General features: G+C 38.6%; 1 protein-coding gene across 1 annotated transcript in view; it reads left to right on the forward strand.

Annotated features, from left to right (window-relative positions):
• The window catches only part of LOC137294554 (uncharacterized), a 74,907-nt gene extending 55,318 nt beyond the window's left edge, over positions 1-19,589 (forward strand). Inside the window, exons 10-12 of the mRNA XM_067825598.1 lie at positions 6,703-6,785; positions 9,841-10,110; positions 14,427-19,589. Of these exons, the coding sequence (XP_067681699.1) occupies positions 6,703-6,785; positions 9,841-10,110; positions 14,427-14,487 (414 nt within the window). The 3' untranslated portion in view covers positions 14,488-19,589. The remainder of the gene's footprint in view (positions 1-6,702; positions 6,786-9,840; positions 10,111-14,426) is intronic.
• Positions 19,590-25,118: the final 5,529 nt, after the last annotated feature.

Here is a 25,118-nt window from a genome sequence, read left to right on the forward strand (position 1 = left end):
AAGCAAGCCTCGTCACCGGGGCGGCTAAGCGGGATCGGTCCACACCTGTATTTACACAGGGACTAGAAATGTCAAGCGCTTTAATGTTGATAAACTATTATTAGTTTTCAGGGTCAGGGAAATCATCGTACATTGAACAGAATACAAATTACTGAGGCAAAATACATCAACTTTATGATTACCTTTAAATAGTGATTGTATGAAAGATCCCATTTTATTGGCCATCTATAGAAAATTTGAAGACCTGAAAGTTCCAACTACAATATGCTTCATAGCGAGGAGATTCGCTACAAAGACAGGACTATTTACTTGGTCTTGAGACGGAACTCTTTATGCGTTTTTCATACACTGGAGTGTATTTATGATATCACCTATACAATACACGATGGCTGGTTTCATGTAAAACTCGAATCCCTATAATTCTAATGGCAGACTGAAAAGCCATATCAAAGCATTGTGACTGGATATAGCAAGATTTAGGGATCATCAGATGTGTGTATGGACTAATGGATTCTTGTAGATAAGATTTAAGATAGGCATGCTATACTTTCATGGTATTGTATGGCAAAGTATTAAACATTATACATCCTAATCAATAAGTACTTTGAAAGATTTGCTTGTTGAATTACAATTTTAATTTTTTACTTTGTTCATTTTTAGTAGATGTGTATTAAGATTTAGGTATCTGATTTAATAGCGTGGAAATATTTGAGTTGTAATATTTTGGCAATTTAAGACACATTTTTATAGGGTATTAGCAAGATGTGAGACTAATTATTTTCTATATTTGAAAAGTTTAATATGTTCGTGCAATACTTGTATATGAACACAAATTTGGGGTTAACATAGTTAATGTTAATTTTAGTGGGAAAATAGTTTTGTTATGGACTTATTTCTGCAACTGGAACCTGACTTAATCTTCTGACTGTATGAATTTCTTAGTTATTTCACACAAATTGTGATTCAGTGGTTGATTTTATGACTTTAATCACTGTTCAAAACCATTTTTGTCTGTAAGTAATCATTTAATAAGTGGTGTAACTAATACTGCTGCTTAATGATCTTAATTACTTTACATTTTTCTCTAAAGCAACAACACTGGTAATGTCAAAATTTCTTGTGAAATGTTAAGTTTAATTATAAGTGCAAGTTATAAGCATTCATGGTGTGTGTTTGCGTTGTAGATTTGTGTCAGTCATTGACTGACTGGTCTGTGTGAATGAATGAGCGTGGTGCTGGAAAGCTCAGTGTAGTTCTCCCTCATTGTGTATACACTCAACTAGCACAATATTTAGCCAACAAACATAGCGGAACAACTTCACCTTATCAATGAAACTGACAGCCTTAAAACATTACCAACACTACACCTCTTTAAAGTGTTTGTACAGAGATAGATAGACCTGTCGCTAATGGTAGACATTAATCATAGTATTTATTAAATCAGAACATGTCATTGGAATATTGTCTCTTTCTGTATTTCTACCAGCAGTCAAAGCTGTTGCATAAATAAAGATAATTTTCTTTTGTTCGTCACTATTTATAGAATATCTACCATAAGCATTTAGAATATTTGTGTGTAGTTTTATGATTATTTTTCATCAGTTCAGACTTAAACTGAAATATACCACCCACAAATACTTCAAGCTCAGAATAAGGGTTTTCACTGGCGATACACATTTTAGGGAGGTATTTTGTAATAATTATAATTAATTATAATGTCTGTAGTAATTGTGAAAACATAAGGAATCATTACTTTTGAATCATGAACTGCCAATTAAATGGGAGGAGCAGTCAAGGGGGGTGAGCAGTCATTTGGGAACGACTCTGAACCCTGTTTCATTATTCGGTTATTCTAGCAATATTTGTCAGGTGTAAATAAACACCTTTACGATACAGTTGGAATCGTACAACAGATTTTTCATGAGAGCTTTCATCATCCTCACTGTTTTACTCGGTGAAGTTCCATGTTTACCTACACTGTTTACAAGATTTTATGTTTGTTTAGATTTCGCTGAAAGGTTGGTCATTCAACAGAGATTTTTTGTGTAAATAATGTTTTCATTTTATTTTAGAATTTTGTAAAAATTATGTTAAAGTGAACAATAACATGGAAAGCCTGTGTCTGTGACATATGTACTCATCCCTATAGTTTTTATTCATTTATAAGTGATCTGGTAAACATTACTTTAGAAGGAAGTTGTGTGTGAAACAGGACACTACAGGCATGATTATATTTAGTATTATCCCTGTATATTTTCTTGCTATCACATTTCATATTGATTTGGCCATCATATAATATCCTTCCCGATCATCAAGCTCTGAAAGTGTTCATTTCCCGGAGAAAGGTCATCGTTTGGACTGAATCACCTGACATTGTTGTAGAGTGAGTTAATCAAGTGAAGACAGCAAGTTCTATTGAATGTGGGCCACAGAAGATCTGAAACAACAGAGAAAGGTGTAGCATCTAAATGTAAGCAAGGAAATGGATATTTAATGGCCTCCCTATTTGTTTTCCTGTTGTCTTTGGGCTTGGCCTCCTTATGACTTAATTATCAGTATCGCTTGTGTATTGACCGTTCATCCAATACAAGATGGCTACTATTAGTCAGGTCACAGCACTGATGGCTCGTCAATTTCGCTGCACCGGTGGTATATATCATGCAAAGTGACCACGTCATTGTCCTTTTATGTGACAGAGAAAAGGTGTAATCTGTAGTGGTCTGGCCTTTATTTTCCTGTAGGGAAGGTAAACAGTATGGCCGTGAATATAGATGCATCATGGATTGGTTATTACATGTATTGATCAGGCACAATTGACAGTTGATTAGCCCGATATCTCTTTCCTCCATGTGTTACTGTCACTCTCAAAACCAGGGTCAAGAGGATGTGGCTGCTCCATGCCGCGCCCTGTTGTGATGGCAACGGCATGTCCCAAGCCGCAACAGAAATGCCGAAAATCGATCCCATTCCACCTATCCCACAACGCACTGACAAAAGCTCGCAGGTATAATCGCCCCAATCCGTAGGTGATGTCAACAAAGTACGAAAAGAAGCCTGCGAGCAGCTAAATCCCATGACTAAAGATCCAAAATCTTCATGAATTTTTCAAATATTTCAGGAAAGCACTCTTGAAGGTCTCTTGTCTTTGATTCAGTGTGGCATCTTCGGGTTACATATTGTGCAAACTTTACATTTACTGGGAAGACTTTCTGTCATACATTGAATAATTACTTCCAAGCTTTAGAAAGAATTGGTTTGAGATCAAGGACAAATTTGAAATAAGGGGTCATGTCCAGAATGTACATTCATTACAGATATTCGTCTATAAACTATGACAGTCTAGGTTTTTGTTCTACATATCTATGAAACAGAAAATACTAGAATGTCTTGACAATACTAATATCTTAAAGTAATTTGATCTCCTTATATGGAGATTGAGATGAAAATTGTGAACATCCTCTTTTTGTTGTATTTGACATGGTATACTATATTTGTCGCAACTTTTTGCACTTTCTTCATTAGTTTCACATTTCAGCCAGTGCACCAGTCGTGTTCCAGGTGCTGCTAATATATGACGGCTGGATTTACAAGAGGATGTGTATTTCAGTGAAAGAGTAGAAAAATATTCAATGCATATAGTATTACTTCACTTGTAAATACATACTGTGAAGTGTCTTCAATCAAAATGAGGATAAAGCACATTTTCCTCCACTAGTTTTTAAAAGTTTACGAAAAACAGAAATGGAAGGTATCTCCCTCACTCTACTTTGACCTGCCCAAACATGCAAATAAAAATTTATTTCCTTGGAGATATCAATCTGACATCAAATTCTGAACATTTGAAAAAGAATGCAGAACTCTCCATCCTAACTGACAGCTTCTTGGCTAGGAGGCCATGATAGATTAGAGTGTTTAGTAAAAACCTGTGTAATAATCCCTGGATTAGTGCTTTATCCATCGGTCGACACAGAAGTGAATTGGGGCTTTGCTAATCCCTACATGAACAGCTTTGCTTGTAATCTCTCGTCAAAGTTGGAGGTCGCTTTGTCATCATCTCCAACATGGATTTGTTGTTTTTGAGCGAATTTTGATTGCTGGTTGCTGGTTTTCATGAATCGTCTAAATCTGTGGCAAGTTTAGTCAGTGGTGAAGATGATCGTCCAGAACATGTTTCACGTACATGTCATTTGTCAAATAGCCAAATGGCACTCATGTAAATATACCTTTTTCATTTTTTGTACAGTGAAAGGTTCTTTGTTGCCTTAATGATGAATTGTGGCTCTTTAGGTTATGTTAGTATCTGTGTAAATATTTTAGAAAATGATGAAATTATTGCAGAATTTCTGCAGTGTTATCTTTCTTGGGATGCATGCATGCTGTTTTGTGCCTTTGTGTTTTTTATATGATATTGGTGATAATTATAATGATGTAATCCTGGGTTGTCTGTACTTTTTCAAATGTTTAATGTGTTTTATTAAAGAAGTGACTATAAAGCAGGAAGATATTGATGTGTTCATGCATCAAAGGAACTACACTCTCTTTTCTGACATAAGGGCTTATGTTAAAGAAACCATTATGGGCAGATTAGGTTTTGATAATTGTGGATGCTGAAATGTGAAGGACCAAATCCTTTCAGTCAATACATAAATTTTGTGTTTAGACCCAATTTAGAATACAGTCCCTAGAATCAGGTAAAATTTATTCCTTTTAAATGAAACTCTTTTTAAGAAACTTTCCCGCTGTCAAACATCATTAACATTCAGAAGGGAAATTCCTGTGTTTTAAAAAACATAAACTTCTATCAAAAGATCTTTCCCTGGTGGAGGATTTTAGGTAAGAAAACAAGCCGTTTTCACTCATTAGCTGACAACACAAGGCCTACAGGCTAATGAATGGGGGATGGATGTGTAAGGGCTTTGTTCCTAAGTTCTACAATTTCATCTTGGTCTCATCTGAGTGCGGGAGTGTATTAATATGTTCCTGAATCAGGAAGCGGGTATCAAGTCATTCTATCATTAGCATGCCCAGACATGAAAAATAAACACTACGAATATGGTGAAACGGGCGCAGAGAATCTCCGGCAATTCTCAGGACAGCACGCCACATTGATTCTTCTTCATGTCACTGCACGGCCTCTGTTGCCAATGTTTGCTTTTGTGCAAAATTCAAAGCCATTTTCTTCCCATCAGTTTCGTTTGAAATTCACCGGCTGTGGCAATGTTGCCGATTTTCATCGTCCAACTCGTCCTCTACGTACAGTTTCATTTTCATCCAATTTAGACGCGTGCTGTAGACGCAAGCTATCTCCTCACTTACAAATTTGGACCAATTAGTGGTGTGATGACACGAGCTATCATCCACCTGGGCTTTGTACACATGTAAATTAGCTGCCATTCCCACCTGAAGGGGCTCGTTAATCCACCTTGTCAGTTTTCCCAACCTTCCTTGTTTTCATGGACAGGCACCAGGGATGTTGTTTCACATGAAAGGTCATGAACTAGGTGCTTCAAGCAATGTTCTATGATAAAATATGTATTACAGCACACAATGAAAAGGTGTAAATTAATTTGAATTTCAAATCTGAAGGAGCATTGTGTGTTAATTTTAGGTAAACAAAACTGTTTGCTGATTTCCATTCTTCATGTTGGTTTTGAGCCAATTACTGATTCCATTCAAACTGGTATAAGTTTAATTTTTTTTATCAGCAGTTTAAGAAGATAATTTGCTATCTGAATTGATTTTGACTACTAATGGGATATAATATATTTCAGAAAGTTGTTTGAAGATAGAGAGCTGAGTATAATATGGTATTCATGTAAAGGTTAATTGACAGGGATGAGCTGGTGCACATGCAGCAGGATTCCAAGTTGATATAGATTTTCTTATGGTGTTCTTTGATGCTTTGTGTAGAAGTGAAAATGTTGTTTATTTTTGCAAAACATGAACATCCATTACTGTTGTATAGTTCTCTGTATGTTTCCCAGCCAGGTTGAACAATATCTACGACAGGACAAGAATTGCAAGACAAAGCAAGCTGTTGAATAATATGGGGAATGATGATATATAAATATGCTTGTGCTGTGGATCTGTTCCTGGCTAAATAGTTGCACAGAATAGGCTATTTCCATATCTCAAAACATCAGTCACTGGATCTTCCTGTCCAGACTTGTCACACACATCCACATTACAGCTGGAATGTTTCTAAATGTGGTATTAAGGGCAAAAAATCCAAACAAACAAACAAACACCACATAATTTCTTAATGTCATATATACATTCCAACCACTAAATAGATTGTTTGGATCAAAATGCATTAAACTTTGAAATCTCCTTTTCAGCTTGTTTGGGTTTGTAGTTCAGCATTATGAAATATTATTAAAATATTGGTTTCTTTAGGGGAAAAGTTGATATTAAGTTATGCAACTGTCTTGACAGATAAGGTGTTTGTTAAGGTTCGAAGTGCCAGTAAGTTCACCCTTGAGTGTTTGATACAGTAGTCACAGTTCCTCAGATAAATGACAGGTCCCAATCAGATATTACATGATGCAACCATTTCACTCTTCTCACAATTCTATGGAATATAAAGTATTTTCCACCTGAAGGTCCTGTGATACTAAACATGGCCATAAAAAGTGGTTAGTATCGCTGTGTACCTTAAGCTGAATCAGGTTGAACATTCTAGTCATTTTGTGTTGTTTCCAGGTCCTACAGCAGGAGAGGGATACTGCCTTGAGGAAGGTGAAGCACATGGAAGAGAGCATGCAACACACACAGCTAGCCTACAGGTGGGCTCAACACAAGTGGCAGTATAGGTCCCCAGTATTGTAGGTGTTCAAGGGAGTATAGGTCACCAATACTGTAGGGACAAGGGAGAACAAGTCCCAAGTGCCAGTATTTACAAACTTCCACCACAGAGGTGGAATACTGTGGAGTGCTGCATTACCCAACAAACAAACCAAGCAAAACCTTCTTAAGCTTTCTAATTTGAAAACCATGAATTTTACAAAATTATCAAAAGGTCTGTTTCACTTTCAGCTTAAGTTAGCCCTGAGTAGTTGTGTACTTGGATGCTACTCATATCATTCTATCTAGACATTTTGCAAATTGTCCCGCTATTTTATATTTGTGATGTAGAACGCATCACAGAGTAAATATCGGAATCTCTCTTTGTCCATGATTTCACAGTAAGTAATGAAGTTCAAAAACCATTCCATTTCATGTTTAAACATCCAACACTGGTATTGTCCCTCAGGTCCATCCAGCATCAAAGACATCAGCGTATGTCATTCGGAGCCAGCATTTGGAGGGAATTTGTTTCTTTCATATAAGGGACATGATACTTCCAGGAGGGAATGGGTCATTACCATGATGATATGCCAACCAAATCCTTTTTCTGATGTTCACATTAAGTCATTGGACAGTTGTACTGGGATGCAGATGAGAAGAATATTACGATTTTGCTCCATTTTAGAACAGGATAAGGTGGTTTTGTTTTAGGTGCTGGCATTTTGTTTGAGTTTGTACTTAAGACTATATCATTTCTTAAATCCTTGTTTGAGTGATGATTCATCACTAATGACATACCGCCTCCCTTTTTAGATGGTATTCTATCATGGTTCCCTACATATATGCAACTTGTGTACCAGTCCCTTTATGATGTTTCAAACATCTACATGCAGTTGTCCAGACAGATGATGCTTTCCTGGAATATGACTTCAGATTAAATGCAAAAAGAATAAATCTATTTTTTGGAAGAGTGAATGAGTGAGGTAGGTTTGATGCCCCTCTTGGTCTCGTCCAGTGACATCTCTGTAAGAGATAACAGAAAATTGTTTAGGTGGATATTGATGGTGTGAATTTCTGTAAATTGTTATTAATAATGCAAGAGGCTACACATCATGGACATACTGGTTTTACCTCATCTTCCAAAATGACATGTTTTCACAATGAACAGTTTGACAAGAAGTTCATACATAACTGGAAATCTATGGTTATGTGTTGTTCATGTCACACGTAACCTTATCAAGCAAAGAAAATGAATGAAAAAAATTGTGATAGGAAACATTCTTCCTAAAATAAGTTGTTTTTATGCACTCAGAACACACAAAGGGCCAGACAAAGAACATATATCATTTTGTTATGTTATATTTTAGTAACAGACAACTACATGTCTAATCCTAGTTTTCGATGACAGACCTTACCACACAAATGTTGTACATTTCGTACACTTAACCCTACCCCCATTCATAGGCAGGAACCAAAAGAACAAGATCCTTTTTCTCCCGAGGGAACTTCGTCCATTTGGAGGTGTCATGTCTTGAGGACAGGTTGCCGTGAAAGGGTTTGCTGTGTGTATATCAGCAGTTCAGATTTCAGTGGGCAGTGTGGCCAACCTTGTGTTTGTGTTGATGTTGTCATCATCCACCATACTGCCACAATGCTCCAGTGTTTGGTCTCCAGAGGTAGTGTTAGTGGATGACGTTGACTTAGGATAGAGTTCCTCAGCTTGATGTGACCAGTACTGTTGGATAGCATAGCTGATTCTATATTCATTGGTTTCTACAAGAAGATCATATTCAGATTTGTTAGATGGATTGGGACCGGAGTGATCATTCCTCCATGGAGTGGTCTGTACCTGATGAGCTAAATTGAGTGAACAAATCTAACTGATGGTAGATCTTGAGTGATTGATAGTCACAGATTCAATCAACCACAATATTGTTCATCAGCATGGATAAGGTTCTTGAATGGATTTTTCTGAACTCAGAATTGTTGTAACAAAAGAGGTTGTCTTAGATTTTTCTGCTTTATTAACACCTGATGTATTATTTCCTAGTTTGACTTGTCTTTCCATATGTTTGTGATCCCTACCATAATTAGAAAGATTGACTAAGTTACAGTTATGTTTTATCAACAACTTTTGAAGGTCAATGTCACCATTGTAGATGTCCTTTTTAAGTGTATCTGTGAAGATCCAGGGTAGAATTTGTCTTCAGCAATCCATGCTTCCATTAAAACTAACTACTAAAACAACTAATAGGATCAGATGGTCAGACTCACTGACATGCTGGCACATATCGTTTTGCAGTTGCGCAGATTGATGCTCGTGCTGTTGATTACCAGATTGTCTGGTCCAGACTGGATTATTTACACACCATATAGCTGGAATGTTACTGTGTGTGGTATAAAACTTCACTCACTCACCTAGATTTGTAAGTGTCTATTTTATGTAGTATGTATATATTATAAGTTGTTCTTTGGTCAGGGGAGGGAGGGGAAGAGGAGGAGGGAAGGCGGCATGGGTTGACGTACCCTCCATGTTTGTTTATGTTCCCTGTACCCTGTTCCTTGGTTTACTTTTACGGATCAAAATATGAAAAATCTATAGATCATCCATATCTGTAGATCCATGTAACCGTCAAAAATAGTAATCTAAATCATATCAGTATCCATATGGGGGTCGCAAGGTCAGAGTTAACCCTTTTCTAATAACTGACATGATGAGACACCTTTGTTGATTCAAATTTCTTGAAAAGTAAGCAGTTGTATACAGTGAAGTTTGTAACAGGTTTGAAATGTTTAATGTCACCTAGGACCTACCCAGAAATATTTTGAAAGTATTTAGCACACACAGCACAGGCAGTGCAATGAGTGAGCAATTTTCCTTCAAAAGCTTATGATGAGTGTCCCTGTCCTTTTTGACATGTCAAGCTTGTATTGGTTGGCAATTGTCAGTTCAGTAATGATCCATATAAGGTTTTCAAATGTAATATTTGTGTGCATTTGTCAATTGTTTTATATCATTGCAATGATTTTACAGTACTTGTGTATATTTTCTAGCCTTCAGAAGTCTTTGTCACCAGAAGTGATCCACAACACCTTAGATGCACAGAAACAGAAGAACAAATCCAGGTGCTCTCCCATGGAGGAACCAGAAAAGGAGAGGATCTGGGCCGGTGATGGACCTCTCAAGGACATGTCTGACCTTCAGCATATGAACAATCAGTGGAGAGAGGAGAACAACCAACTTGTGCGTCAACTGCAGCATGTGAAGATGGAGCGGGATGATCTGAACCTGCAGCTGAAGACCACCAAGGAAAACAACAAGCGGTATGTATCACTATGGAAATGATAACCTTGCTGACTGAATGAAATAATTCGTTAGGTCGCCATTTAACTACCAGACGCTTTTGGTTGTGGATTGTGGGTCTTTTCTACATATTTTGGTCTTATTTTTTAAACCTTTAGGATAATTAAAACTATGAAGAGTTTTCATTTTTTACTCATTGTCGCCCAAAGAGCAGAAGGTAGCAAGTTTGATCCCTGGCTGTGCCATACCAAAACACATTAAAATATGGTACTTCTTGGTACCTACCTGGCGATCAGCATTAATGGGTACAACAAGGACTGGTTGGCTCAATCAGTATATTGTGCCTGAGTGGGGTGTTCATACTGACTGTGGTGTCTCCAACATATTATCCTACATTTCAGTAGTTGGCTACAATTAAAATATCTTTACTATTCATGAAGAAATAATGTTACATAATTACCTGCTTTGAGCTTAGAACAGAAGTCTCTCCCCAACATCAAACTGAGATGCTGTGTTAAACCTTGAATACTGGATTCCAAATCTCTCTCTCTCTCTCACTCTCTCTCACTCACTCACTCACTCACTCATATGCCATAACACAGTAACCTAAGCCATAATAGCTCAAAGTAATGAAATTGCATTGAAATGTTTGACATGTGGGGGGATTGGGAGGGGGACCACCAATCACAACATTTAAATACCATGATTTAGTCAGATAAAGCATAATCATGAAATATGCATTGCATGCCATTGTTGGGGAGACACTGAGAAATATTTGGGAGTATAGGCCTATCAAGTTGGAGTCATCTCCCTTTGTCTGTAACTCTCTTATTGTTAAAGTCAGGCTTGTATGTCTTTATTGTTGAAATCCACCAGCCATATGTTACATAATCTCCCCCAGTATTGTGCCTCACATCCCCTACAGTGGGACTTACAGTGCAGGCAGTATAACAGCCTTCGGATGCTGTTTTCCTACAGTGATTGTGTTACTTGTTTCATGCCACTAGGCCTGGCTACCAGGTGTCGCTGTATTGATTAACAGCATATGGCTTATAAACAACAGCCTAACCTGTCACTTACAACCTTATTTCATTGTCCTTGTCATAAATCAACATGTTCGCTTCTCATGGTCAATGAATTTAATTTCAATTTTTTCGCCAGTATTTAATCAGGCCCTGTGATATTTTTATCAATTTGACTTATAAAATAATCTCACAAAGTTTATGGTCACATAACAGTTTCAGCTTTCGGCTGTGGTCAGTCAATGGTGTTTGTCCCATCATGTACTTTTATCTTGTGTAGATTATTGGTTAGAGAATTGTCCCCAGCAACTGTGCTGTCATGAGAGGTTACCAGATGGACTGGGATGTCAAGTTTGGTTATTTGGTTTATTGCTCACAATATCAACGTCAAGATTGTCCGATCCTGCTTCAGTACATGATTCTATAGCTGATGTGTTGTTAAGTCCAGAGTCGCACAACTATAGAAACAGGAGCTTTTGCAATTTTGACATTTTCCCCATCTTGTGGGAAATGGCCAGTTGTGATATGGATTAGGTTAATTTGAATTTGTTTATCATGATGGGTATTAGGACACACTCGGGTAGGGGACTGATGAAGTTAGAAAACTGTATTATGCAACATGCACACAAGTTGAATAAAATGTTTTACTTCTTTTCGTTTTACACCACCATATCCCCCAACCACCCATAGCTTACCACACCCCATTTCCCCCACTCCCCATAGCTTACCACACCCCATTTCCCCCACTCCCCATAGCTTACCACACCCCATTTCCCCCACTCCCCATAGCTTACCACACCCCATTTCCCCCAATCCCAATAGCTTACCACACCCCATAGCTTACCACACCCCATTTCCCCCACTCCCCATAGCTTACCACACCCCATTTCCCCCACTCCCCATAGCTTACCACACCCCATTTCCCCCACTCCCCATAGCTTACCACACCTTGGTCTGCTGGAGAACTTGCTGCATCCCATACCCCAACTACCCATGGTTTACCACATCCCACACCCCAACATCCATGGCTTACTGCATCTCATACCCCAACATCCATGGCTTACTGCATCCCATACCCCAACATCCATGGCTTACTGCATCTCATACCCCAACATCCATGGCTTACTGCATCTCATACCCCAACATCCATGGCTTACTGCATCTCATACCCCAACATCCATGGCTTACTGCATCTCATACCCCAACATCCATGGCTTACTGCATCTCATACCCCAACATCCATGGCTTACCGCATCTCATACCCCAACATCCATGGCTTACCCCATACCATACCCCAACATCCATGGCTTACCCCATACCATACCCCAACATCCATGGCTTACTGCATCCCATACTCCAACATCCATGGCTTACCCAATACCATACCACAATATCCATGGCTTACCCCATACCATACCACAACATCCATAGCTTACCCCATACCATACCACAACATCCATGGCTTACCCCATACCATACCACAATATCCATGGCTTACTGCATCTCATACCCCAACATCCATGGCTTACTGCATCCCATACTCCAACATCCATGGCTTACCCCATACCATACCACAATATCCATGGCTTACCCCATACCATACCACAACATCCAGCTTACCCCTTACCATACCACAATATCCATGGCTTACCCCATACCATACCACAATATCCATGGCTTACTGCATCTCATACCCCAACATCCATGGCTTACCCCATACCATACATCAACATCCATGGCTTACTGCATCCCATACCCCAACATCCATGGCTTACCACATCCCATACCACAACATCCATAGCTTACCACATCCCATATCCCAACATCCATAGCTTACCACATACCATATCACAACATCCATAGCTTACCACATACCATACCACAACATCCATGGCTTACTGCATCCTATACCCCAACTACCCATGGCTTACTGCATCTCATACCCCAACATCCATGGCTTACTGCATCTCATACCCCAACATCCATAGCTTACCACATCTCATACCACAACATCCATAGCTTACCACATCCCATATCCCACCATCCATAGCTTACCACATCCCATATCCCAACATGCATAGCTTACCACATCTCATACCACAACATCCATAGCTTACCACATCCCATATCCCAACATCCATAGCTTACCACATCCCATATCCCACCATCCATAGCTTACCACATCCCATATCCCAACATCCATAGCTTACCACATCTCATACCACAACATCCATAGCTTACCACATTCCATATCCCAACATCCATAGCTTACCACATCTCATACCACAACATCCATAGCTTACCACATCCCATACCACAACATCCATAGCTTACCACATCCCATATCCCAACATCCATAGCTTACCACATCTCATACCGCAACATCCATAGCTTACCACATCCCATATCCCACCATCCATAGCTTACCACATCCCATACCCCAACATCCATAGCTTACCACATCTCATACCCCAACATCCATAGCTTACCACATCTCATATCCCAGCATCCATAGCTTACCACATCCCATATCCCAACATCCATAGCTTACCACATCCCATATCCCACCATCCATAGCTTACCATATCCCATATCCCAACATCCATAACTTACCACATCCCATATCCCACCATCCATAGCTTACCTCATCCCAACCCACATCAGCCATGGTTGACAATACCATTTCCTTTCTCCTTCAGCGAGTTTACCTAATCACACACACACACTGCCCATGGCTGACCATAGCATTCCCTTTCTGCTACAGAGAGCTTACCTAATCCCAGACACCCAACACCCATGGCTGACCATAACATTCCCTTTCTCCTACAGAGAGTTACCTAATCCCAGACACCCACCTCCCATGGCTGACCATAGCATTCCCTTTCTTCTACTGAGAGTTCACCTAATCCCACACACCCACAACCCATGGATGACCATAGCATTCCCTTTCTTCTACTGAGAGTTCACCTAATCCCACACACCCACAACCCATGGATGACCATAGCATTCCCTTTCTTCTACTGAGATTTCACGTAATCCCACACACCCACAACCCATGGCTCACCATAGCATTCCCTTTCTCCTAAAGAGAGTTTACCTATTCCATGACATCCACCTCTCATGGCTGACTACACCATTCCTTTCTCCTACAGAGAGTTTACCTAATCCCAGACACCCACCACCTATGACTGACGAGACACCCCATGTCCATCTATGACCAGCTCTCTACCATGTATAAGTCAGTGTTCTAAGATAAATGATATGGACTGATCTCTGACCAGTTTATATGTATGTATTGTTTTCATTTGTTTCAGACTTGAGAGACAAGTGATTGTTCTCCAGCGTAAACTCACTGAAAGCTACAGCTCTAAATAAATCCAAGTCATAGTCTTCCATAATATTCATACTTTACACTTGTTTATATATTTATGACCTTGTCATTGTCTGATTTTCTGATTGGCTCAAAGTTGTTAGTCATATTTATATTTATGCCAAAATATTTACCAATACAAGTCCTTCAGAAGTCCTCAAAGAAGGTATTTTATCCTGCATTTATAGTATACGTACTTGCCAGTAAATGTACTGCTTTAGGATAATCTCAGTATGTATAAGGACTTTACCTGAGAATAGTCATAGTATTGTATATTTATCATTGTTAATTATTTCTAGAGTATTTCCTTGCCAATTCAAACAGTCTTTGTATGTCTTCCTGATAGAACAGCACTGATAAAGTTTTTTAAAATGAACTGATCAAGGAAATTATTGTATATGTTTTGAAACTTCTACAAAATGTTGCCTTCCAACTACTTGTATATGAACAAATGTTTTGTGAATTGTATTGTGACTGCCTTCTGTTACATCATATGTGAAAAACAAACCTGTAGGTTATGTTCTGCACAAATGCTGTTTTTATAGCACTTTACACTTTCATTCTTTGGTCATTAAAAGCTGTAATTAAAATGAAATACCACTGTACCATTGATCTGGAACTTTACATTCAAAACACTTAGTCACAATATCACCTGTAACACTTTAAGTGCATATATTATTGTCATCAATATGCCATTATGTGGAAGTTCACACTCATACTGTCCTGCTCCGTGTTGTGCTTAAACTGTGGTCAATACAATGCTATATCTTAGACTTTGAACTTCAAGGAGCTTGCCCAGTGTATATTTATCACAGCTATATACAATGGAGTGTTTATAAATCTTCCTTGAAAACCTTTCCTCACTACCAAAGCTGCGTTCCCTTGTTAATTAAGTTATTTCAGGATTTATAACTTCCATTGACCCCTTTCTGTTCCTTTGGTGAGGTTTGTGCCCCTCAGGTAGGATACGTTGGGGACAGTGATAGATTTTTTATGGCAGCTAACAGTACCGTCCAATTTATTGCATGTTAGTGATTGGTTAGTCAATTGGTTTTCTGTGCATGTATGTAATTTATTGCCTTGTTCATTTGCAATATGTGTTGGGCATGATATTAATGCTGTGACACCTGGTCTGAATGGTCGCTTTATCAGGCAATATTGTCATAGCTTCTGAAGATGATTGACGTTAACAGACGATATATGTTTGGGAATTCTGTCTTCCACTACATCCACACTTGTTTACTTCCTCTATTACTCACTCACACAGAGACATGCATTTGTGTGCTCATGCACTCACACACAGACATGTACATGTATACACATGCACACAGATGCACACACCAACAATGCATATGTATACAGATGCACACTGATTGATATGCACTTATATACATGCATATACACGGACACAAATGCACCCACAGACGTGCATAACATACACATGTATACACATGGACAAACACAGACATGCCCATGTATACAGATGCACTCACATCAACATGCACATGTATACACATGGACAAACACAGACATGCCCATGTATACAGATGCACTCACATCAACATGCACATGTATACATGCATGCAATCAGACATGCACATGAATACACATGAACACACATGTATCCACATGTACACACATACACATGCACAAGCATTGAAACACACATCCACACAGAGTGAGTCTGTGCCAGTGGTCCTGTTGACTACATGTAACAATGCCATCTGTCAGTCCCAATTATATCTAATTTTTTTCAGGAGGTAAGGACATATAAGGTGTTTCTATATGTCATGATATATGCACAAAAACACATCTAAGGGTTCCTGAAGTCAACTTTCAGAGGCGTTATATAAGCTGTTTCTGTATGATTGGTTTCCATGACAATTGACAGGTTTTCCACGTTAATTGTACATGTCTTCCATTGTGTGTGTGTGCTATGATTGAAGTGTTTTGTGAAAATCGGGTGTTTTCTTCAGATACCTCACAATCAGATATAACCTTGGTGATGGCAAGAGTCTGTATGTTTTGAAAATGTATGCATTTACTTTGACTTGTATTACCAGCCTGGTGTTTATACTGTTGATTTTGTTTACATAAAAGTACTCATTTGTATGTGCTATTTTTACAATATTCATATATTTGTGAAGTTTGTCTTGAATGCCACGTTTCAAATCATTTCAGAAATGTTTTCTCATACAGATATCATGACAAAGAATGGTATATTACTCTAAGGCTTATCCGTCATATTCACTGTGATGGCAATATGTTTGCGTTTTTCAAAATAGTTGTAATTTTCACAGCTTGAATGAGTAAAGTAAGGAATACCTTTCAGATTCACATACAGTTATAATAACAGGACATGATTGTAAATTCTTGTGTAAGCAACTGTTTTAATAGTAAACTGAGGGTGGAATAGGTATTGATACTTTATGTAGAAAGAAGAAAACTAACTCAAAAGAATTTGAAAGGTTGGTCAGTCCAATATACTATTACTGACTGTGTACTAAGTATATATTTGTCATAGTGTTTAATGTGCACTATTAAGTAAATATTGAATATTATATTGTTGATTTATAATAATATTTCATTCCATTATTTATTCAGTGTTTCATAAATATATGTTTCAGATTTTGGGAAAAAGATTTTGTATTGAAGTTTGAGATAATGCTGTTCTTTGTTAATAATGTCACATTATTTAAACAGGAATATTTTGTCTCTTTTTAAATAAACAGGGTACAGCTGATGTAGCATAAAATAATCAGGGATCCCTGTTTGTCTTAAAGAAGTATGATGCAATAGGGATCTGAGAGTTCATCATGAAATGAATTTATTGGTGGGTTCTTTTTGCCAGTTGCATAATCTTGACATTTTGAAGAGGGTGTATCTCTAGTAGGTGTCCACTCTGGTAGCAGTATATTGTTTTCATAGCCACATCTCCAGGTTATCAACCTTTTGGTCCCCACCGGTGAATAGAAATGACAAAAATGTATCTATAAGCAGAGGATGTCTCACTATTGTACTGCCACTTTACGAACATATGTTTATGAATCAAATGAACAAATAATTATGATACAAAGTGATTGTGAAATGATGAAACAGATTCACAAGCATATTGAGAAATAAATCAAATGTTTATGTGAATCCATGAATGGAAAACTCATTAATGCTCAACTATGATTACTAAAGCGATGTGGAAGCGATTGTGGATGATAACAAGTATACTATATTGCTGTACTGGTATTAGTCAAATGTTCAGATGACTCAAGTTAGAACAGTCCTTTTATTAATGATCTGACACAAACCTGTGTAGTGGAAGCAACTCTTGAACAGTTCATGAAGAGATGAACAGAAAGTGAGTGAGTTTAGATTTACGCCACACTCAGCAATATTCCAACCATATGGCGGAGATGAAGAGAAAGAGAAAGAACAATATTGAGAAGTCAAACATTATGCTATGTAGAACTGTGTATCAGAAACTTGTTTTGGTGTTTGGTTGGCATTCCTGAGTCAGAAATGAAGAATATGACTTTATTGAGCTTCCTTGCTCATTACATAATGCAACAGTTTGATGTAGATTCTTACACCTTTGTCAGGCTAAAAAGTGACTTTATTTTTGTTTGCTTTTTTTGAGCTACATATACTTAAGGGTGCTGCATTATACTTGTGTGTGTTCCATATATGAGTGTGACTTTACATTTATGGTATTATTTATGTTATATGTGATGTCATGTTTCATGTCCTGTCTGAGAGGTGCCTTCCTGCCATAATTCAGCTGTGTGTATTGATGATGTAAGGAAAGCATTCCAGTCTTCATTCATCTTTGTGATTTCTTCCTTAGTTAGGAAGTTCTCTTGTTGTCAGTCGTCTCAAGGACAATGTAGCCCACATGCTAACAGAAATGTGCATAAATACTCATATGGATGTCTGTACTGCAACAAGTGCACAGCTTTAAGCACGCTCCACACTCTCACCACACATCCCCTAAAGGACTTGGCATATTGTCATCTCATTCACTATTTGAAAGCTTTAAATTATTTCTGATTATATGGTTCTGAATAGGAAAATGGTTTAAATATGTGCCTGGTTTAGTTTCATTTCCTATTGAAACTATAAAGATGACATTCACTTGTGGATACCAGTTCTGTGGATACCATGTGCCTTATGTGAGGTTTAAGGAAGTCTTTTCCACCATTTGATGTTAAAAGGAATGCCTGGGAAGTTTGTTTGAGACAATATCTTTTTTTAGGTCAGTGCCTCAAAAGTCACTTTTTCTTTTCCATATACAGAACACAAACATTAGGCTGTAACCCACAGATAATATGACAGCGTTTCAAGTGAATAGTGTGTAGTATTTTTGTAAAACAGAAGAATAGAATTTGTTCCAGCACCTCCCAGGAACAAGTAGTTTGCATCAAACACTCCAGTGCTTCAGAAAATCAAATGTTCAACCCAAGCACACATATTTTTCTTATATGAGATGTGGGAGCAATTCCTATTTGTGATTTTGAGTGAAGGGTAACATGCAAGATTTAGATTTATATCTGCTACATATTGCTCTGTTTTGCCAGGATACCTTGATGGCCCAGGTGCCAAATGCATCTGCACTTTTTCACTGAGTTATGTTCTTTTGGTACTCCACAAAGTCGTGATTGTCAGTTTAAATCCAGGCCCAGTGGTTCCTTTGTTTATCTGAAGACTCAATCACTTTCCACAGAATCCAACATTACCTGACTTGCTGTGATAACACTAGAATAATGTTCAAAGCAGCCACTGTTTTTCCTTTGTAATTTATTGTTTTCAGCATTATTTTGATCTCACTATACACATTATACATATACTGGTCAAAAATAGCTAGGGATATAGGTAAATTTTGAAATTATGAATAATGATCTATCCATTCATTGACACAATGAAAAAATAACAATCATGAAAATACCAATATCCCAAACATATTTTGTTCAGTATATGTTTGCTGGTGTAGTGTTTTGTCTCATGGCCATCCTCCTTGGGACCACTGCCTTTCAGTGGGAAAGACATCCCAGTAAAATACCCCATGACATACAATATTGAGTGACCATCTGTAATAAAATATTCCTATACATCACGATGTGGTGTTGTATTGCATCTTCCTTTACTCCTGCTGTTCTGATTGGCCTTGTCGGTAAAGTCAAGTTGGTATCAAAAGGGATCACAAGCTTCATGAAAGGTGGCATCTATTCATTTATGTTATATTACCTGCCCAGCACTAAGCGATTATCCCTTTAACTATCCGTCCAATTCCTTTTCAAATGTTTGTGTCTGTTGTACATAATCCACATTCATTATTCATTCTATGTTGTAGATCTTCATCATTGGTGTGTGTGTGTGCGTGCGTGTGTGCGTGTGTGTAGGATATTGAAGGTACAGAGAATCCTAACAAAGCCCTGGTGGCCCAGAGCCTACTCACACCCTGGGCATGCTGACAACAATACTTGGCAGTTTATGTACTTATACTGCTTCAGTACTGTTGACCGTAGGTTTCATGTTGGACAGATGTAGACTCAAAACGTCACCGCCACAGCATCACCAGTCTCACGAATATGACCAGGCTTACTAACTGGGCCTCACACGTTTGAAGGACAATGTACATGGAAATTCAAATAAAATACCCAACCCTGCACGTTTTCAAAACAACATGGCGCACGCACGTCACACCTTGTTAGGAACCATCCAGCTGTCACCCAATGCTAAAAGTCCATTAATACTACTGGACTGAATTAGAGACAGCATAACTTAAGAACTACTCTTCCATGAGTAATATTAGTGTCATCTCATTCTGTAGGTCTGTATGCTGTACATGTTTGTATTTCAATCTTTCTTTGAAAAATTATCAACCATGACGTGCTTGGACGCCTGCAGCGAATGCAGATCATTTGGACTCCTCACTTGTGTAGTCTTTGGTGAATGTCGCCCTCTTTCCATGTGCAGTGAATGGTCAGTTTGAAAAGATGTTCTCTGTGAATACAGCACATGCATTGATTAGCCCTCTTTGTCGTTTAAGTCCATCAGTAAGCATAGTAAATGGTATTTTGAAGAAATCATATTTTGAAAGGTTGCCATATTTCCAGGTCAGGCTTAGCTGAAACCTTTGTTTGCGTTAATCATTTCACCAATTATTCTCCTTTATGAAACCATTTATGGAATTCGTACGCGATGAATCACAAATACTGTGGATATTAATATACAGTATGTAGACCACGTTTATTCTCATACTCAAGAATGCTGACTAAAGGGCATCTTGTTCTCACACTGCAGCTCATATATGGCACTACACCGTGTAATTGACAGGTCAGGGAACAATTTTAACCATATTTGTTTTGGAAACGTTTCATTTAAGAAGGACCTTCCTCCGACCTAATCCTATTACAGGTGACCTGTACGAGCGGACCACACCGACATGAAGCAATGCCTTTACTTGTCAACCAGGACCAGCCCAAAGAAAACAATTTCCACACTTATTCCGCGACTTAGGGTTTCGCCTCCCACTCTATGTAAATGTGGATTTTCTAAGTGGATTACTAACAACCCTTGAAGCCGGACAATAGCAGACATTCTGTGGTCAGCTATGGGAAAACCCTCTACTTAAGCGCTATCGTCAAGGGTGACCTTCATTAGATAGGCTTACGTTGAACTAGAATGTTCCACGGACGAATGTCTCACGTTTCAGATATCGAGAATCTTGAAACCAACTGTCTATCGCATCGTGAATTTGATTTCCTTTCATTACCTTGTGTATTTAACTTCCATATATTTGTAATGATGCGTCATGATGATTGTACCCGTGCAGATTCGGGTTAGAATTGATCTTCAGTAACCCATGCTTGTCAATAGGTGATTAACGGGTTCGGATGGTCAGGCTCGCTGACTTGGTTGACGTATGTCATCGTATCCCAGTTGCGAAGATCTGTGTGCATGCTTTTGATCACTGGATTGCCTGGTACGTCATATAGATGGAATATTGCTGACTGCGGCATAAAACTAATCTCACTCGTGATGATTGTAATAGCAATTCAAATTTTTCATGATCGATACACTTTCTACCCAAGAACGTACGAAACAGAGCGAACACACTCACTTGATGGCGGCAGTAGGTGTCGAGAATGTCTTCATACACCTAACTTGAGGTCTCGGACTATAGGATTGGGTTAACAGGCAGCGCATGTAATTCACAAATCTACTGAAAATACGAACCATCATATTTTACATTGTTATCTCCACGTCTATTGTTTCTAAATTATTATATTTGTTGGAGACAATTTTTGATGATGACGTAGCGCGGTTTTGCACCAACGAATTAATGTGACAAATCAGTATTGCAACCTTATTAATACCTGTTCATCAAAGCGAGAAATGCTATTTTATGATTTTTTTAACACAGTCTTGTTGTGGAAAGGCAGGACTTTCACGTGTAAATCTGTATAGTGTTCATGGACACGAACTGTTTATGTAGTATCACTGTAAGCCGCTTGTACCTCAACATTCGCCCACCATAAACACCTATCATGCCTGACATACTTATAGATACGCTCAAAATACCGAGTAAGACAGCAACGATGTCAGTAAGGAAGGTAAAAACGGTCAGGGCATCAGTCGTCCCCGATTAAACACACATCTCGAACTCCCCATCAGTGTTTCCTTATCTAAAATAAAATTTACGTTTCCAATTGGCTTGCAAATGTTTCCCCGCCCAGCAATTGGCATAGGAATAGGGCTTAAGTCTCCAGCGAGGAGCTACGTTGAGGGACTTAACTGGTGCGAACTAGACGTTTCGGTAGATCCGCCGGATTATCCTACAAGGCCATGACGCTTTACAGCTTCAACTGCTTCCCTCGGTTGGAATTATATTGTACTTCGCAACACATTTTAGGATTTGTGCCAAAAGAAACACAGAGTTTACCGTCCCGGAGTATGCATGTTTGTGAAAAGGCTTTCCCACTTTTCACTAACGCTTGGCCAAGCGCGTAACAGTCTGCTCAAAACGACTACTTTATTTAGGATGTCAAACATCACGGCCTAAAACGTTTGTTAGGCGATGGGAGCTTTCACTGTAAGCTTTACCCCACGACCCAGCTTGTAGATTTGTCGAGAAAGGTGTCGTACAATGTTTTCTGACCCCTCACTTAATCCTTAAGCACAATATGTAGACGATCCCGCAGTCTTTACTGCTTGTTTGAGAAGCTCTCCCGTTTTGCATCAATACGCTAACAATTATTATGTTAAACAAGCGTGATCACATGATAATAACTAAACATTATATTGGTGCCACGACATAGCATGTGACAGTCCCGTTTACGCAATGACAATCAATTTTGTAATGCGAGTCTGATGCATCCAGGAAACGAAATCTCCCTATATATTTGTCAGATAACAATCGTAACAAGATGTAACATGTGAGTGTTTGTTAATTAAAATGTGTTGCTGAAACAAACAAATGTATAATTTTGATATCTGATAGCTTTGATGTGAAAGAAATATTCATGTTCTAGGTAGTAATCACAAACAAACTTCAGCCTCATGTGAAGAAATATTTTATATGAAATATTAATGTAAACAATATCCACAGACTGAGCACGATCTAACGTATACCTTTAAACTCAGTTTCATTCTCACGCAATTTCTGTTTTACAGAATAATTACACTGGGTGTATATAACATATGTTTTATTGACAATGGATCTGATCTCTTTAAATTTCACCTATTTGAAATGAGCAAATTCTCCGTGTGTTCAATGCATAGTACCAGATCCTTAATTGGAATGTGCATACGAAGACTGAAAATGATACCGATCGCTTATTGTGAAATTGCCCACATAAATTGTCTACACTACATGGCACTTGTTATGTTCTAAAACATTTCAACGAAAAAAGTATAGCTATATTACCTTTATTTGTTTAACGCACAAACTTAGTCCTTTACGTACATATGACGTGATTCATTTTATATTTAAATATGTATAATGATGAGTAATTTCTTACTCAGCAAACTGCCTACGACATTGAGATGACACCGAACGGAATTTATTTCTTTTCAATTTCTTGTACGTAATCATTTAAAACTTAGGATGAGGGGACTTAAACTCCGCGCCTACATGTCCCTGATAATAGAACAGTTGCTTTCAACTCTCTAAACCCATTCCCCTACGTAACCTGACATCCCTGTTCCCCGGCTTTGTGAGCGACGTCTCGGGAGTCTTTGATCTAGTCATAACGGGATTTTTTTCTCTAAATTCTATACCCAGGGAAGAATATTGCAAGGCGAACGTAGATGCTTTTAATAACTTTCCCATACGTCGTTCAGAGCACCGCCATATTTGTGTCTCAGCAAACCCTTTACTCCCTTAAAAAATCGGTGCGAAAATATATGTCGAACGAATCTATTCAGCGTCGTGTTTGCTTTAGTAATGTACCACAACAAAAGCTGTTATTTCGAAGCACCTGGGTACCTCTAAAGGGTGGGCGAGAGTAGGGTCACGTGACCCAGCCCAATTGTCCCCGCCCTATTGGCATCTCCCATGTTCTAATCTATGTTAGAATGATCTAAGCACGAGAACCCTGGTTAAAAGTGCCCCCTATGGGAACGAAGCGAAATGACCCCTCTGAGGGTGCTTAAGGAACATCGACACATTTAAATCTATAGCAGAGGTCTATGGTGGTCAGTACTTGAACAATGAGGTAGATTCGATACCGACAGTCTGGTTCAATACCTTTTTACGGACTCCATAATGATGGGAGATACAGGCTTTCATCCCGACACTTCTTACCAGCGTGTAATGGGGGTAGTTGGGCCTGATTCCGGAGGAGGGACAGGGAAATGGGGCACCTAAATGTGACATATCTCAGGCACAAAAAATGTTTGGAGGTGTGTTGGAATGTCATTTCTCTATATATATTGCGTAGCGTCGAATAACTATCCATTTTCACAAGTTGAATTGTTTTCGTTTAAACCATGTATCTTTTCACTAAACATTGTATACATGTTATGCTATACATGGTATGCTATATGTCCAGAAATATATAAATACCCTGCCTGCGCGTGGACCGTTTGTCAATGTCACGTAAGGTCCTATGTCCAGAGAATTTTCCGAACTATATTTGCTGGAATATTTCTAATAATGGCATAAAACTATATTCAGTCATTCACTCGGTCACCCATCCACCCACTCACTCACTCATGCGATTACTGATCCCGTTTTAGACCTATTTTTCGATCAGGCTGTAGTTCTCTCTCGTATAACAATTTGCAGGGCACGGACGGCTAATTGCATTCGAGAAAAACACGAATCAGTTCTGTCTAGCTTAGTGTTTGAACTTAAATCTGTTACAAAATGGGGGCATTGTTGGCGATCTGACCAAAGCACCTGGGTAGTGATCCAGCGAGGTTGAGGTGTCGGGATCGAGCCCATCTGTGAACGGGTGTGAAAAACCTTGGAGTCAGCATTGTGTGCAGACGATTTCAGTGTTGTCACAACCCCTATTGTACAGTATACACCCTGTGCGCTTAAAAGAACCCACGAATACGTTGGTAGATGACCAGATGGTGGCCACGTGCCATACGTGCAAACACTTAGTTTCGGGTATAGCAACGTGCAGTAAACGTG

The sequence above is a fragment of the Haliotis asinina genome, chromosome 8, assembly GCF_037392515.1.
Source record: "Haliotis asinina isolate JCU_RB_2024 chromosome 8, JCU_Hal_asi_v2, whole genome shotgun sequence".
NCBI lineage: Eukaryota > Metazoa > Mollusca > Gastropoda > Lepetellida > Haliotidae > Haliotis > Haliotis asinina.